Source organism: Neolamprologus multifasciatus, chromosome 16 (assembly GCF_963576455.1).
Source record: "Neolamprologus multifasciatus chromosome 16, fNeoMul1.2, whole genome shotgun sequence".
Classification (NCBI taxonomy): domain Eukaryota; kingdom Metazoa; phylum Chordata; class Actinopteri; order Cichliformes; family Cichlidae; genus Neolamprologus; species Neolamprologus multifasciatus.
The window spans coordinates 6,061,352-6,077,817 of NC_140454.1; the positions used below are offsets into that span (position 1 = coordinate 6,061,352).

Sequence of the window (16,466 nt, forward strand, 5' to 3'; positions counted from 1 at the left end):
GGGCTGAGAGCAGCAACACATTCCAATGCAGGGAGAGAAAAAATGGAGGCAGTCCTGTAAGCTCCAAAGAGGCTCAAACTTACAGAAACTTCCATTTCGTTTTCCACAATCCTCGCTATATAACACACCCATAACGGAACGTTTTGCTCAGCAACAAGTCGTGGAAATAAGTCACACCACCACCACTCCCCTCCCAAAAAAAGCAACTCTCAACTTACCATGTGATAGAAGTGGCGAGAATAACTCAATATGAAGAGAATAAATTCCGTTAAACGGCAACTTTTTTTCGTTAAAGAGTCCGGTTCTCGGTTGTTGAGCGCGTACACCTAGCTCAGTGGGTAAATATGATGAAATGAGCCTCCATTTTCTCCCCAAACTCCAGGCAGGATCAGAACTTCAGCACAAAGTTGGACACTCGCTGCATTGTTAACATTCCTCAGGTCACGTGACGGACCAACGCACGTCAGCGGACCTGAAGATCGTCTATTAGGCGACTGCCGTTCACTCCGTTCACGTTGTTAGCTAGGTGCTGTTACCGTTTGCGAACAAATTAAAATGAAATGTTTTTGCGTATTCGGCGTCGTACAAATCTTTTTTTGTTGAAGTGCATCAGTAAGTTTTACTTTTGATTTTAATAACGAGTTAAGTATAGAAACAGAACTGCGGGGTTCTAGTTTACGCTGTCAGTGCAATAGCGAATAGTAACGAGCTGTGTTTTTCACTGCAGTGACTGCAAAAAGCAACGGAGTGAGACGTCTTGATTTCCTTCCTCTGAAATATTCACAGGCGGAGCTTCCTCCAAGCATTTTTCCCTTTGATAAATAAAGTATATCTGCACATTACATTACTCAGTCACCCCTCTCCGGCCTTGGAAATAGTTTTTACCAATGACTCAGTGTGAAAGCAAATAAAACGTTATAATAATGTCAGTTATCACAGGACAACACGTACAGCACAGAGCTTCAATATTTTACACGTACACACAGAATAACATAACGGCGACTCTTGGATACTGAGTAAGCTGATGCAATTCCACAACTTTATTTTTTCAGTCACAGGAGCTATATTAAAAGAGAAACTAAACAGGAAACCTTCAGGAGTTTACACATCATGGAAGCACATGCGTCCGTAACAATAATGTCAAACAGCAATGTAGTGTGAGAAAAACATGAGTTTATAAACTTCTTTCATACATGTCAACCTAGAAGCTCTTTTATTTTAGAGCAGGAAAAACATCAAATAGGAAGTATTGACTTTGTTCTTATGCATGTAAGAACTAAATACAGACAGAATAAACCAACAGTCATTTCACAAAGCCTTTTAACTACTATTAATACTGGTATTTGGCCTTGCTTGATAACAGTCCTCCAGCGGCACTCACTACCTTAGGAACAGGCAAACACCATTTAAACCAGCCTGTAAGACTATTTTAATCAGTCAAAAAAAGGGAGTTTTTCACTCCCTCCATAAAAGAGCAAGCAAGGTCTGCAGATACAGTCTACTCAGTCAAAGACTTGATTAAAAAAAATGAAGCATGTGTTCATCCAAAGTACATGCACTGCTGAAGAAATATATCAACCCATAGTACTGCTAATTAACTTGATTTTTATAGTTTGTTTAGAGCATCAGCAGTGCCAAACACCATGGCTAATTGAAGGGGGGGAAAAGCAGGCAAGTGGACTAAATACTGTGGCTAGATGTCCTTATGGAAGCCCCAGAGCAATACACAGTGTCAACCAAAACATGACCAGTCAGAAAAGACAGACAAGCATCTGTTGTCTGGGATATCCAGGGGTCTGAGAACAGAAGGCACATTCTGAACCTAACACCGATTATGAAGCATCACCTGTTAAAGCCCAGCACCTGAACTTAAGTGTAGTCTTTGTTATTGGAGCATTCCCAATTCATTTTTGGGCCCTGAGCCAATTGTATTGTAGCCCCTCAAACCTTGGGAGAAAACATAAGAATAAGTGTAGTGACTTTAGTTTTGGCAGAAGGTTGAGCACACAAGAATGATGTAGCTTAAAAACAAACAAACAAACAACAAAACAAAACAATGGGAACACACATTTAGACCTTGTTGACTACAGATGCTGACTCATCATGCACATCTGGCTTAGGGACCAAACCAGAAAAAAGTCCAAAGAATAGTGCATGATGTCAAAATAAATATCTGTAGAAAATATGGGCTGATCTGGAACAGCTTTACAAACTAAGGCACCAGCAAAGCAGCACTACTAAAATATGTAATTCAATATTCAGAGGGGTTATCTTCAAATAAAAAAAATGCAGATATCCTGTATATCAGTATAAACTTTTCAGTTGGTGTGTCTACATTACTGAAAGGTCAAACCCTTTAAAAAGATCAAAATTTCAGTTGCTGGGTAACCTTTCTGGAAATAACCCGCAGCCTTGTATCATAACTACTGCTGTGGCTCGTGCTCATGGACCAAAGCCTGTCGCAGTCTCCCACAGGAGAGGACAAACCAGTGAGAATGAATCCACATGTTAAATGTAGCCGATGTACTCATCTAACAATGTGTTTCTTCAGGCTCAACAGCATGTCAGCAATACTGTTTACTTCTGCACCAACACAAAAGATGATTCTTTTGAGATTTTTGTATTAAATAAGGAGCTTTAACTACTTTGGGAAAATTAATAATTACCTAAACAGTTGGCTCAGTAAAAATGGACATCATTGTTACTGTTACTGTATACAGCTCAAGCTGAAGGCTAATTTTCTGTTCATCAACATCATCATTACTATTATTGTTATTGTTTAAACCTGCAAAATCAGCAAATCACTGCTGATGAAGACATTGAAGACATCTGCCATTCCAAGATGTGCTCGAATTGCCGACTTGTAGCTAATCATCACAGCTGACTGTACTCTTGCTATAAAAAGTACCTGGCTTACAAAAATGTGACTATGCCAAAAATGATGAGTTTACAACCAGTACTCCTTCACAAACCACAGGACATTTCTGTCCCTGCACTGTGAACAGAGAGGAGACACTGTGGCCAAGGAGTACTACTGTGTACTACTTTGTCTGGAATTTTAACCTCTTTCTATGCATATTCCTATGTGCACACTTCCTGATTTAGATGCAGGGAAGCAACAAAAAAATAAATAAAAATTAAAAAAGGTTTAAGCAACATGCCACTTCTCTGCAGCAGATGGATGTAATCTGGTAACTACAGTCAGGGATGGGAAAGACACACTTAACAGTCAGAGATGTGGGATCAGTGGAAATGCATCACCCGAACTGCAGTGTGTATACTTCAGCATTTACAAGTAGCTAATAAAGACATATTTCATAAGGGTTTTACTCACAGTTTTCACCCAAAGCCTAAACAAAATAAATTCTTGCAAGTCAGCCATTCTTTGTGAGGGGAAGTGCATAACTTAATGACATTACATCTCAGAAATGTGGTTTCTGTATTTGGAGAAATGGTCCTATTGCTAAGTATAAACTGACCCGGATCACAAGGAGTGACGTAGATTGAAAGTTAGTATTATAGTGGAAAAGTATAAATCTATTTGCTGTAGTCATGATGTAGTGTCGACACATAGACACAGAGGGACAGCAAGAAGTGCAGTCCAAAGCAGTAAAGGGAACTGAAGAGCCTGATCAGCATTAAAGGAGCACGAGGCGTTTGTCTACACGTCACTCGAGTGGAGCAGCAGAGATGCACAGGTTGTTTAAGGCACAGGCAACTTGCACAATCTTATCAAAGGTTGAGAGGTTCGACGTGCGCTCAGAGGCTGTGGTGAAGGCGCTCTCGACAGGGCCCGTGAGCATGGCGTACCGCTGCTTTACCATAGAGATCACCCTCTCCACATGCCTCTGCACGCTCACTGTCTCAGAGGAAGGATCAGCCAGCAATGAGCCCTCTATTCTCCCATATGCTTCTCCCTGGTAGCTGTCAGCAATTTTAAACAAGGCCCCACGTGCTGCCACGGAGTCTCCGATGTCCAGGTCACGGCTTGCCAGTACGACATCGCCCGGGAGAAGCTTGCACAAAAATCCACAGCCCTCAGCCAGGCTCTTGTCGCTGACGTTTCCCAGCACACCCCTAGAGACAAAAGTGACCACGCCTTGCGGAGCCACGCCAATCAGATACTTAAACACGTTATAACTTGACCCCGCCCCCTGAGAGACCGGGTCCTCGAAAGGCACGGTGAAACAGTCTATGATGACGGCACAGTCAGGGTGAGAGGCTCGCAGTGCGGCTGGCAGGTTTTTACGGAGCTCAGCTCTGGAGGGCCAAAAGACAGCCGTTGGCACCAGAGTAGAGGACATGATGCTGACCATCCGGTGAACTGTTCTGGTTACTGTGCCGACTTTCACGCCAAAGCGATAAGCCAAGTCCTGATTGCGGAGGTCCAGGCGGAGACGCATTAGTGTCAGCAGCAGCTGCTGGAACTTGGAGAGCTTGACGTTTTTCATACCATCCATGTGAGGTGCCAGCAGCCACATGACTGTCTCTAAGACAAAGTAGTTGGGTAAACCAGTGTAAAACTTCACTTTCTCAGCATCATTCCTTAAGGAGTTCTCTGAGAGAGACATTTTCTCCACAGACTCCTTGAGGGCCTGATTCTCCCTCTTCAGGGCTTTCAAGATGTCATCAAAGTTCACCGGGACATCAGATGTCTGGGCAAACTTTCCTTTCTTGCTGTCACTCACTGACTGATCATCATTATCATCATCTTCGTCGTCGTCATCATCATCATCATCTTCAGTGCTGAGGGACGAGGAGGCACTCTCCTCCGCAGTGGTCTCCTGTTCCTTCACCTCAGGATGCTTTTCCTGGCCCTGTTCATCCACCACAGACATGCCCTGGCCCTGGAGGAACAGCAAGGCATTGGCTGCCTCCACCCGTGCTTCCTGTTTGTCCACGATCTCTAAGGCACCCGGCTCCTTCATCTCTGGGCATAAGGGAGCCACCGTGAACACAGAAGGAACATAATCCGGAGAACGCGGATTCTTCACCTGTTTACCTGCATGTGAAAAAAAGAATGATTCAAATTCATATTCATCTGTTTATGATACTTATGATTTAGAGTACTCTCTTATTTTGTAGCGTGCAATACATAAAATAAGAAACAGTTGCTGTTGTTCAGTCAGTACATGCCTAATTAATTTTTCCTCTACAAACAAAATTTAAGTATGAAAAACTTTGCACACACCAGACAATAAAAACAAAACACAAACCCAGCATTAAAATACCACGTACCATTAGTGGCATCTACTTTCATATATTTAGTAAACAAAATTTATAACCCATCCCAACTGAATTAATTGCAGTAATGCTACATTTTATTTCCATCTCAACTTAGTTCCGTACAGCTATTTTTTTAGATATTCAAAGGCTTACAACTACAAACACCGCCTGTTTCCAGTAATGTTAATCTGTGAGGGTTTTTACTATGTGATAGTGAACCTAAACATGTTTATTACCCGCTGCAGTTACACCGACTATGCCACTGTCCTGAATTCATACAACCTTTGAACACAACACTGCACTGACAGCAAAAAACAAACAAACAAACTCCTTGGTTTTCTAGACACGAGTGTTTATGTGGAAGCCCAGCAACATCAGTGTGAACTGGTTTACTTTAAAAACAAACAAACAAACAAACAAACAAACCACACAGGGGCACACTTTTAGGGTTCAGAGTGGTTTTGCCTTCATACCTGAAATGAAGTGAGTACTACAGAGCCGACTGCCGTCGTTCGGCACCCAGCCCTCTCGGTTCACAGCAGCTATCCAGCGCTGCTTCCTCTCGGGGTCCCGTGGGAAACGGTAGAAAGATAAGGTGGTGCCTGGTGTCCTTCTGTTCCTGCAGCCTGCCACCACACAGGTGTGAACCATAGTAAGGCCACGGAGAAGCGTGGAAGTGTGCGCTGCAGTTTGCTGGGTGTTTTGACTCCCAAAATGGTGGTCTACCAGAGGGCGACAAAAAAACTGTAGTTCCGTCATCAACGGCCGTTAGCTTTCGTCACTCTGATTGGACCATCTCGGGACGACGTCATTGAAATGCGATCTTCACTCACGCCGAGAAACATAAACGCTAATGTCCCGAAATCACACAAATTTTGTTCCAAATGGTTAATTTGCTCTTTTTTAATTTTCTTAAATCAACATGACGAAGGAAAAAACAAACCACAGAAACTGGAAACAACCACAGACGGTATAAAACAGATGCAATATACCTGTAGCTTATTAGCTCTGAAACTGGAGTACAGTACTCGGCTTTCATCCACAGCACACAACTGTGATACAGTAGCTTATTTCAATACAAGTGTGTTTAGACTGCACAAAGACAAAACTCACTAGTTATATTTGAAAAGCCAATTACCAATTTGTTAAAGATCAAGATAGCAGTAGTCACATGCAACACATCACAGCAATGAGCAACAAAAGTTCAGAATTTTCTGATTAACAGTCTCATTTGCTATTTTATTTAACTTAATACAAATGTGAGTGAGCTGTGGTAAATGATAAACCATGTATAGTTTGACAATACATATTCACGTGGCTGAATTATTAACAAGTCATGTGTTATACTCCCGCTGCAGAAGACTGAGCTTGCTATTGATCAAAGTTTAGCCTTTTTAATCCAACATTGTCTAAATATATATCTTTATGTATTATACAAATCTGTACTACTTGTCTAAACAGCCAGTTTCCATTTTATTGCATACAACCATGGAAATGCAAATCATTGACTCACAGGTCCATGTACTATTTACAATCAAAACAAACCATATACAATATAAAGGATAGCTGCTTTCTCTCATCGAGTTCATTTGTTGGGACTCTTCTCATAATGTATGTTTTTCTTTGCTGTTTGACTTGATAGATAATCTTTGCCTGCAGCTTAAGTGCTTAACATCACATAGATTTGCGCCAACGGATGGACAACTTTTAGATGTGTGTGATCAGTCTGTACACAGAGGTGTTCCGGTCTCCTCTCACATGCTTCAGTCTCTTGAGCTCTGTGAGACAGAGGATGTAAACAGGAGCCTTGGTTCCGACACTGATGATCTTCTTCAGCTTCTCCATCTGAAACTCTGTTGTTTCTCCTGCAGAGGGCGCCACAGAAAAGGGTCAGATTAGAGAAATGAGAGCTTGTTCACATGATGATTTGCTGGGATACCGCTAAAATAACAAACACACCATGTCTGTAAATATCTGGCTTTTTGAAACATTTCGGGGGCTTAAACTGGAGGATCTATTTAGTATATAATCCCAATTATGTAACTGATTAATGGTAATTTTGTAGCTGAAACCTCACTGAAGCCAGATCAATGTTAAACTGATGAAACCAGGCAAAGAAACAAACTGACTGTTCTGCTAACAATAAAGATGAACAGCCTGGTGCTGGTAGCAAATGTCCTGAGACAATTTAACCAAGAGAGCTGCAATCAGAGAAATAACAAACATCTCTTGTTTACTTTCCAAATATCATACTGTTATCTTGAGCACTGAGTATAAACAATTATCTGTAGGCACAACAGTGGATACAGCCATTATATGACCGTGTGTACTTTGAGAAAACGACGTAGATCTATTCAGCTGGGACCTAATATGCTCATTTCCGGCTTGACATGTTTATTTTTGGACTACATTAAGTTAACTTTGCATGATTCACAGCTTTAAATAACTGTTTATCTGAATGTGGCCCTTTATGCAGCCCCCACAGTTCATCCAGTGAAAGGAGCAGTTTTAGCTTCCCTCCTTCACCACCATCCTTCCCAAGGCCACTTCCTTTTAAGCCAACTTTCTTCTCATGGGATGCTCCTCACAAACAGAGCTGTGCGCCTTACAAGAGCATATAAAACACATTTTCTTATGAGAAAAACACAAGTGAAAAGACAGCATTTCCAGCAGTTTGAAACTTGAGCATTTGGGCTTACAAGGACCACCGACATCATTTGAAACTCTGGTCGTGTTTAAAATTAGCATCTACTATTGTAAGAGTATGTATATGACAGGAAAATATGAAATATGATGATAGGCTTGGTCGTATATAGATATTATATGTGATGTCCCCACCCTTTGATTTTAAAGATGGGACAAATCCTCAGATTTCAGTCTGATCAGGTGCTTCCCTGATGGTATTGTGTAATCAGTCTGAAGCGTCTAAAAGTTGAACACAGTACAGCTAGTTCTTGCTGCTATCAGGAACAATTTGACAGGTTTATGAATCCTAATTTCTCATCGGGGTTGTGTCAGGAAGGGCATCCGGTGTAAAACTGCCAAATCAAACAGGCAGCGCTACCCGCTGTGGCACCCGCTTGTGATAAGGGAGCAGCCGAAAGCAGCTTCTGTGAATCCAGATTTCTTGTTACTTTAGAAGCTCAGTTTTTTAAACGATTAAACCATTTTTTTTTTAAACCTCTCATGTTTGTAACTACAACGGGGTGGATTATAGATGATCTCCCATTGAGTAACCAAGGGAAACATCGCCTGCACAGACCTGTTCATTCCCATTTGGTTGTTTACTTATGCAAATAGCACCCTCTGCTGCTAATTAAAAGTCCAAACTAACAGAGGATGACAGCTTTATTCAGGGAAGGATTTCAGCATAACCGTGAAAACTACTGGACGCTATTTTTAAAACAGGAAGCGTTCCTCTGATTTAATGAAGAAATCTGTGGAAGTCCAGTGTAACTGCAGTAATCAAATCCGACTGAACAAAAGTCAAACCAGCAAGATAATTTGTTTTCCGAGTTTGCAGCCAATCTGAAAACCACTGTGTGTGATCACAGGTGTTTTCTAAACTACTGACCGCAACATCAACACCACTGCCTCAGTGAGAAGTTTAAACTGCTGTGTCAGAGTCTCAGTTTCTCACGCACCTTGACTGTGGTGTGTCCTGTAGTACATTAATGTACGATTGCATTCTTCTCCGCTACAGTTACAAACTGACCCTCCACTTTTAGTTACAAAGCTATTCAATTCAGTTTTATTAATATAGCACCAAATCACAATAGCTGCCTCTAGGTATTTTATATTGGAACTAGGGCTGCCACGATTAGTCGACTAGTCACGATTACGTCGACTATCAAAATCGTCGACGACTGATTTAATAGTCGACACGCCGTTTGAAGCTTTGTAAGATCACAAAAGACGCAGGAATAAAGTAGGATTTAAGAGTGTAATAACGGACTGAAACAGAAGATGGCAGCACTGCAAGTACAAGGATGCCAGCTGCCGTTAAACCCCGAAGAAGAAGAAGTTGTGTCCCAGAATTAATAGCGCAGCCCAGCTCAGTTTCCAATAATGGCGGCAGCTAGTTAGTTTTAATATTACTCTTATTATTCTTTCTGGGTCACAAAATAAACATTTAAGATATTTTCAGGCGAGAATGTAGCTGTGTAAACCTCAAATATCTGCTCAGTTTATCAAGACACCACATATTTTCAAAAGCACTCAGACGTTTTCGGAGATGTCTGTTACCCACTAGCTCGATAGCTAGCCGGGGGCTAGGCTCACTAGAGCCGTGAGAACACCGGACTCCCTGCACATCGTTTTCAAACCCACCGCCGTCTTTCGATACTCAGGTAAAATATATATAAGTCACTTGATAACTTAAAAATGTTATTGTTTGGCTTGTTTTTTTAGTATTTTATTTGTTCCTGAGTAAATCGGTTTGGCTGAGATTAAAGTTATAGTTTTTACACAGCTGAATAAACGTCAAGGAGACAACTGATTATCAGAAGTGTGAGATGCTGAGAATTTACTCCGGTGTCCTGTTATATTTTAGATAGCAAGGAGTTTATTAAACTTCACCGAAACAATCTGCAAACTTCATTAAAATGTAATAAACTATCATCTTGTCTTTATTTTTAGTTTGCACACACCTTAAACACTTAAAGCTGTAAGCTAATGATAGTTATATAAGAGCAGATGCTGCTGGTGCAATAATCTATATGTTTTACGTCCAATGGATGCATGATCTGATTAGTCGACTAATCGCAAAAATTATCGGTGACTATCAAAATAATCGTTTGTGGCAGCCCTAATTGGAAGAAACCCCAACAATCAAAGGACCCCCTATAAGGAAGCACTTGGCAACAGTGGGAAGGAAAAACTGCCTTTTAACTGGAAGAAACCTCCGGTAGAACCAGGGTCATGGAGGGCGCAGCCATCCTCCATAACCGGAGCTGTTTAAATAATAGCTGCATTCATCCATGACCCTGTGCACAAATATAACACTGACCTTGATACTCTGCCATGAAATTGTTGATGTTGTGAACCGTTTGGTTGAGGCTGTTCAGGCTCATCTGCCTCAGGTAGCTCGGTAAACTCTGGAACTCGTTCTCCGACACTTCAGACAGACTTGCAGATCTGGGAGAGGAATGGATGGAAGGTGACACGTCACAAAGTTTTGAAAGAAAGACTGCAGGCACGCATCATGTAAGAATGGATAAAACTGAGTGAAATAAAGAAATGAACACATTTCATCAGGAAAGACAGAAATAAGCAACACAAAAGTTCAACGTTTATTAAAAAAAATATACAAATGATATTTCATATCTAATATTTTAAATTAATATTCTTCTCTGCTACCGAGCACCAGCCTGATCTGCATCTTTGGAATGGACACACAATAAAAGCTACTAATTTCGAGTTCATGAATTTAATATTGCCACCTATATCTATATTTCTTATTTTATAACGGGCTACCTGTGTTTCTTTTTGTCAGGCTTGACAGGTGGGTGTTCATTTGTCATTGTTGTCTTCTTCAACTGAGCCTGGGACACAAGCTACAAAATAGGAGGAAAGAGCACGAGAGGAAATTTAACAAATTATAAATGTTATGTAACATTCACGTCAACAAGGAACATTGAATTTAAAAGTGCTTTTATGGGACTAAACAAGACTAACTTTACAGATGTCCTGTGTGACAGAGCTCAGGTCTGGCATCTCCGGGGTGGTTGGCTCTTGGTAGTGTGCTCTTATACGAGGTGTCCCCAAGCTGAACTCCTGGGTGAGTCCATCCAACTCCAGGCTGTTGACTTTGGGCTCCTTAGCCACCTTTTCATTCTCACTGAACTTCAGGATTTTCCCATTGCTCTGTAACAATGACAGGAAAAACTTTGACCTTTAAACATGTTTCATTCACATTTTGCGAAATCTCAAATGAGTAATTTTAGCTCATTTTTGAATTCATGTAAAACAACAGAATTTGTTTGCTAGTAAGATGCTTTTAATTTTTTTGTTACACTTTTTTTTCTTAAAAATTTCTTGTGGTGAGACTCGAAATTAAAAAATATTTTGATATATTATGATGGACTGAAAACATTCTTTAGAAGCTATACTAGTCAGTTACTATAAGAAGGAAGTTTCCCTTCTGGAGTTTACAGTTCATTTTATTTAACCAACCTTTCATAAAATCTAGTCATATTACAGCTGACTAGTCATATTGTTTGCCATAAAGCTGTGAGCATCTCTGGTTAAAAGTAAATGCTTTCCTGTTCGTCTTACACTTTGTAAAGAATTTCCCAAAGCAGACTCTAGGTTGGGCATCACTGGCATCTGCTTGTCCTCTAAACCCGTGGTGGATATATCGGGCACATCATATTCCCAGGTGCGTTTGAAACCAGCTGCCCTGTTACAAGGTGGGGATGGAAGATCCAAGGTGTGGGTGTCATTATCCGTTTGCATAATGGATGGCTCAGGCTGCTGTGTGCTCTAAAAAAAATTAAATAAAATTAAAAAGGTGACGTGAAATCAAAATGTCAGAAACAAAAACACACACAGTTACATTTTATTTCTTACCTTTTTGGTACTGACTAGTCGGTTCACGTACGGCGTTTGAAATGCTGGGACTTCGGGTGTGGCGGGTAGGTTGCCAGGGTGACAGGGGAATTCTGGGATACCGGTGTCTTGCGCAGTTGGAGAGGAGTGACCATTTGTCTTTTTGATCTTGAACCCCGGGGTGCAAAACACAGGCGGCTCTGGTGATTCCAGCTTTTCAGCTGAAGGTAATCAAAACAATGTCACACAGGAAGATATTTAGAACCATTTCACTGCAGTGCTTTCTCTTAACAGCCTGGTGCCGTTTCTCTACATGTGCTACTTTTATTTTTCAAAATACTAGGTATTTTAAATTCATAGTATAGAATTTTTAATATCTTCAGGTGGCATCTTTGAAAAACAAGCAAAATTTCAGATAGAAAAATGGTGCACTGACAAAGCCTTGAGCTGTTTAACAAAAACAAATGTAGTTCCCGAGTACTTAAAGCTGATCATTTTCTATGAAAAGCTCGTCTTGGTCAGTGTTTTTTTATTTCTCTTTTGGACGTCAGATTTCGCTGAACAAAATGTTCAGAACACTTTTTTTTTTCAGATCCAAGTAGTGAAAAAATCTGCACAAAAACTGCACAAGTGTGATGTGGAAACTTGTAGTCTCCACTGGCTAAACACTGGGCATTTTGTATCATTATTTAACATAAGACAATGAAAACATAACCATATTCAAACATGCACTTTTTAATTAACAGGCATCAGAATATGTCATGACATAAGATTACTTACAACTTACTCATAAATAAATAGTAAGATATTTTAAATAGTTTATAACACTCGAAAAAACATCGTGTTTAGAAAATGTAAGATGAAAATAAATGCAAAGGGAAACATCTGATCATAAACTAAGTGCTGGATAAAGTCATGCAAGAAAAAGACAAGTGAAGAAGAGAAACATCTTGTTTCCTGGATAGTAAAGACATCTGATTTCTTTACTAAAGATGTATACTTTATACATTTGTGTGAAAAAAACGTTTTCACTGAACTCTGTTCAGTCCTGTGAAAAGGTGAGTACACCGTTCCACCGAAACTAAGATCTTAAATAGCAGCTAATCAAATAGCATTCAGGCATGGTGATTATTTGGGATCGTTTTGCAGACACAGGTCCTGGACACCTTGAAGTCATTCATCGACCATGAATTTCTCTGTATGCCAAAGGATTCTAGCATCAAATGTGAGACCATCTGTCCGACAGACAAAGCTTGGCTGATACTGGGTCATGCAACAGGACAACGATCCCAAGAATATCAGCAAATCAACAACAGAATGGCTGACAAAGAAAAGAATCGATGTGTAACAATGGTACAATCAAAGTGCAGACCTTAAGAGAGCGGTGCATAAATGGCCACAGACCTGATGTTGTAAAGAAGAGTGGGCCAAAATGTCTCCAGGACAAACTGACAGACTGATAAAGTTATACAGACAATTACTTCAAGTTAATGTCTGTATATTTACTTCAAGTTATTACTTCAAGTTATGGGTCTAGACGTGTCTACAAAGTACTGAATCATTGGGCGTACTTAGTTTTTAAACAGGACAGCGTAGAGTTTTGTGAAAACTTTCTCTTTTCCATGAGTGTAGATGACAGTCACCTATTGTGGGGTGAAGAAGAGCTATGAGGTTGACAGTTTCATACCTTTTGTCTGCAAACTGTCTATTAAAGTGTTCACTGGTGGTTCAGTTGTGTCCTGTAACGGTCTGTTGAACAAGAAGAGACTCATGAAGCAGGATAAAGCAGTTTTACACAGTAAAGTCTTAAAGGACCTGCAGCAGTAACCCTACAAACCCTGCGTGTGGCCACCAGGGGTCATTATAGTTCATACCACTCTACCTTGGGTGGTTCTCAGCCTTCTTGAACAGATTCATGGTGAAGTCATTGTTCAGACACATTGTGTGCTCTGTGATGCCAAAGTCATGCATCTGGGGTGTTTGGAGTTCGCAGTCATCCATTCGCAGGTTACATTTGGGGGTAATGGGCATGGGCGATGGTACAGATGCTTTGAGTGAGGGGTGAGGAAGGTTCATCTCAGGCATTGGGGGAACTTCTGAACACCACTCCCCAGCCAGAACTCTCTTTAGGTGCAGTTCAGACAAACCAAAATCAGAGAGCTGCGGAGTTCGCAGCACATCAGTGTTGGGCAGCTCTGGTTTTGGAGCCATTGAGGAAGGATTCCCTCCATCCTCCTCCTGATTTTCCTCTTCTACTGAGTCGTCATCTGCTTCTTCATCTTTAGCCTCCTCCGCCTGATCTTTAGGCTCTATATAAGAAGAAGTCACAATAAGAACACCATAAATGCATGTCGCTTTTCTTTTAAGTGAAAAGAAATTATTACACATGACTACCAGTGTTGTGTAGTCATTTTGCCATTGTTAATACTTACTGGTTGATCTCTGGGTGTCACAGGGAGCTTGGTAACCATAGTTCTCGCAGTGTCTCTTCAGCCTCTCAATGTCCTTGAAGACTTTCTGCTCCATTACTCTACACGCCTTAATGAAGCTGCTCGCCTCATTATTCTTTGCTTTCTGCTGAGCCAAGGCATCCTGGATCTGTCCCTACCCGAGAAGAGACTAGAAGTGATGAGCATCCACCATTCAAAAATGAACCGCCCGACCAATTTACAATATTAGTCTTCAATAAAGATACTGCTATGAATAATTGGTTTATAAATGACACACAGATATTCCTTATGATGCTTGAAATAAGCGTTCAGTTAACAGAAGTCACAGACGTGGAAAACCTTTGGCAGGTAAAGACTTTATATTATTCTCACTTCAGTGGAGAGCTCAGCAATAGCAAAATGGTTACACAGTACAGAAATGCAATTTAATTTTTATGCCTTCTGAATAACTGCCTGAACAAGTGCACTCAGGCATTTCAAATGACAAGACTTGCTTTTATAACGATGCTGGCCCAACTATATTTAAAAGACAGGCAATAATTAGAGAATAACCACTAGGGCTGGGCGATATGGCCTTAAATTCCTATCGTGATATAATTTGAAGCATGTGTGGTAACGATATATATCCCGATATATTCCTTTCTTCTGTATAACGTATTTTCCATACTATAAGGCACACTTAAAATCCTTTAATCTTCTCAAAAATCGAGAGTGTGCCTTATGTATGAATTCTGGTTGTGCTTACTGACCTCGAACCGATGTTGGCGTGCAGAAATCTGTTAAAAAATGTTTTAGTACAACTTGGTAAGCCGCACTGATGGATGGATTGTCAGAGCATTACGGCTGCCGTAGTGAGGAGCTTCCCGGAGTAATCTGGGTCCAAAACTCAGCTTCAGGTCCCAAAGTCAAACCAACACAGAGTTAAAAACAGTCTAAATTCTTTCATCTTTAATTAAATCATCAACGTTGCTGCTTTACCAGGTGTAACAATTAAGTTTAATATCCAGGCGTCCATGAAAACAGAATTGACTAAATTTAACGGAGTTAGAAGTTAACAGGAAGTTAGCTCGCTAGTTTACACCTAAACATTTCATACCATGTTCTGACAGAGATTTTTGAAACTAATTGAAATGTACAGCTCTGCTACCACTTCCGACATAAATGAAGACAGAAAACTAAACAGCAGTGGCGTTTGCAGGGTTACTGAAGTTGGACTACCTGGTATATAATGTTGTGCTACGTGATTGCTAGCGACACAGCTATGTTAGCATAACATTAGCACAGTGAAGCTGGAGGATGAACGCCAACTTTTTTCCCCACTCGATAAAAGTTAACGTGAGGGATTCTGGTGGTCAGGGACAAATGCAATCGCATAGCAGGATGCTATACACAGGCCAAACTTCAGTCAGGAGAACAACTGAGATTATTCATCCACAATACGAGGTTAGTTATTAATATACTGCAACAACATGGGAACAGAACAGCTGTGAGAATTCAACATTAATGAATCAATGTTATGGAAGCGCTGTTTTTGGCTCTATCGTGATATAGTCAAAATCTCTATCGTTGGCCAAATTTATATCGTTTCTATCGTATATCGTTTATATCGCCCACCCCTAATAACCACATTTATCTTGGCCTTTTGAAAGGGTCTGTCTCTGAGTTGGGAGCCACAGTATAAAGGATGTAAAAGTGTAATATATAATCGTGTATCAGCCACAGTTCTACCTTTAATATGTTAAATACAAAGTTTGCCCAGAGCAAGATTTTGAGTGCAGGACTTTTGAATGCATTTGGTTAATTTTACATAACGCATTTAACGATCTTTGTTGCAGCTGCTGATAAAATATTGCATTGTCGCGCTAACGTGTGTATATAGACGTGCTAACTTTTACCTTCAGGTTCCCTACGTCACAGTTCAGTTCATGATAGGCTCGCATCGCTCTGGCTGTCTTTTCTGAAATAGAAAAGAATTCCTATTGAGATATGTGCGATGACTTCACTGTGAGCGATTTAAGCAGCCTGTGTGTCAGCGTGTTTCTCACCGCTGTCGTCGTCGTCGTCGCCGCTGTTGCGGTTTTCAAACGCGAGCTGGAGCTTGGCAGTCTCAGATTCCAGAGTCGCTGCCAGCTTTTTCAGCTTGCTGAAGAATAGTGTAGTCGAGTCCATTTTCAGGCAAAAGTCCGACACGAGCAAAAGCGCACTCAGTTACTCTGAAACCGACGTCAGACCTTCAAAGGC

General features: G+C 40.7%; 2 protein-coding genes across 2 annotated transcripts; both read right to left on the reverse strand.

Annotated features, from left to right (window-relative positions):
* Positions 1-577: 577 nt before the first annotated feature.
* On the reverse strand, positions 578-6,080 carry LOC146500114 (uncharacterized). Its single transcript, XM_085134875.1, has 2 exons — positions 5,700-6,080; positions 578-5,002 (listed from the first exon to the last, which is right to left on the reverse strand). The coding sequence occupies exons 1-2, from the start codon at positions 5,983-5,985 to the stop codon at positions 3,669-3,671; spliced, it is 1,620 nt and encodes a 539-aa protein (XP_084991001.1). The 5' UTR covers positions 5,986-6,080; the 3' UTR covers positions 578-3,668.
* A 42-nt stretch (positions 6,081-6,122) lies between these two features.
* On the reverse strand, positions 6,123-16,403 carry ska3 (spindle and kinetochore associated complex subunit 3). The gene is made up of 11 exons (XM_085134874.1): positions 16,271-16,403; positions 16,121-16,182; positions 14,208-14,379; positions 13,658-14,084; positions 13,463-13,524; positions 11,797-11,996; positions 11,503-11,709; positions 10,903-11,091; positions 10,702-10,781; positions 10,235-10,362; positions 6,123-7,091 (listed from the first exon to the last, which is right to left on the reverse strand). Exons 1-11 carry the CDS (start codon positions 16,392-16,394, stop codon positions 6,934-6,936), a joined length of 1,809 nt encoding a protein of 602 aa, XP_084991000.1. The 5' UTR covers positions 16,395-16,403; the 3' UTR covers positions 6,123-6,933.
* Between the last annotated feature and the right edge of the window lie 63 nt (positions 16,404-16,466).

Bases quoted from the DNA above. Each gene is read 5' to 3' on its own strand.
- LOC146500114 (XM_085134875.1), bottom strand. From the start codon at position 5,985: ATGACGGAACTACAGTTTTTTTGTCGCCCTCTGGTAGACCACCATTTT. The intron at 5,003-5,699 runs GTATGAAGGCAA...TTTCACATGCAG, and splicing joins TAGTACTCACTTCATTTCAG to GTAAACAGGTGAAGAATCCG.
- ska3 (XM_085134874.1), bottom strand. From the start codon at position 16,394: ATGGACTCGACTACACTATTCTTCAGCAAGCTGAAAAAGCTGGCAGCG. The intron at 14,085-14,207 runs GTAAGTATTAAC...CTTCTTATATAG, and splicing joins TGACACCCAGAGATCAACCA to AGCCTAAAGATCAGGCGGAG. The intron at 13,525-13,657 runs GTAGAGTGGTAT...CTTGTTCAACAG, and splicing joins AAGGCTGAGAACCACCCAAG to ACCGTTACAGGACACAACTG.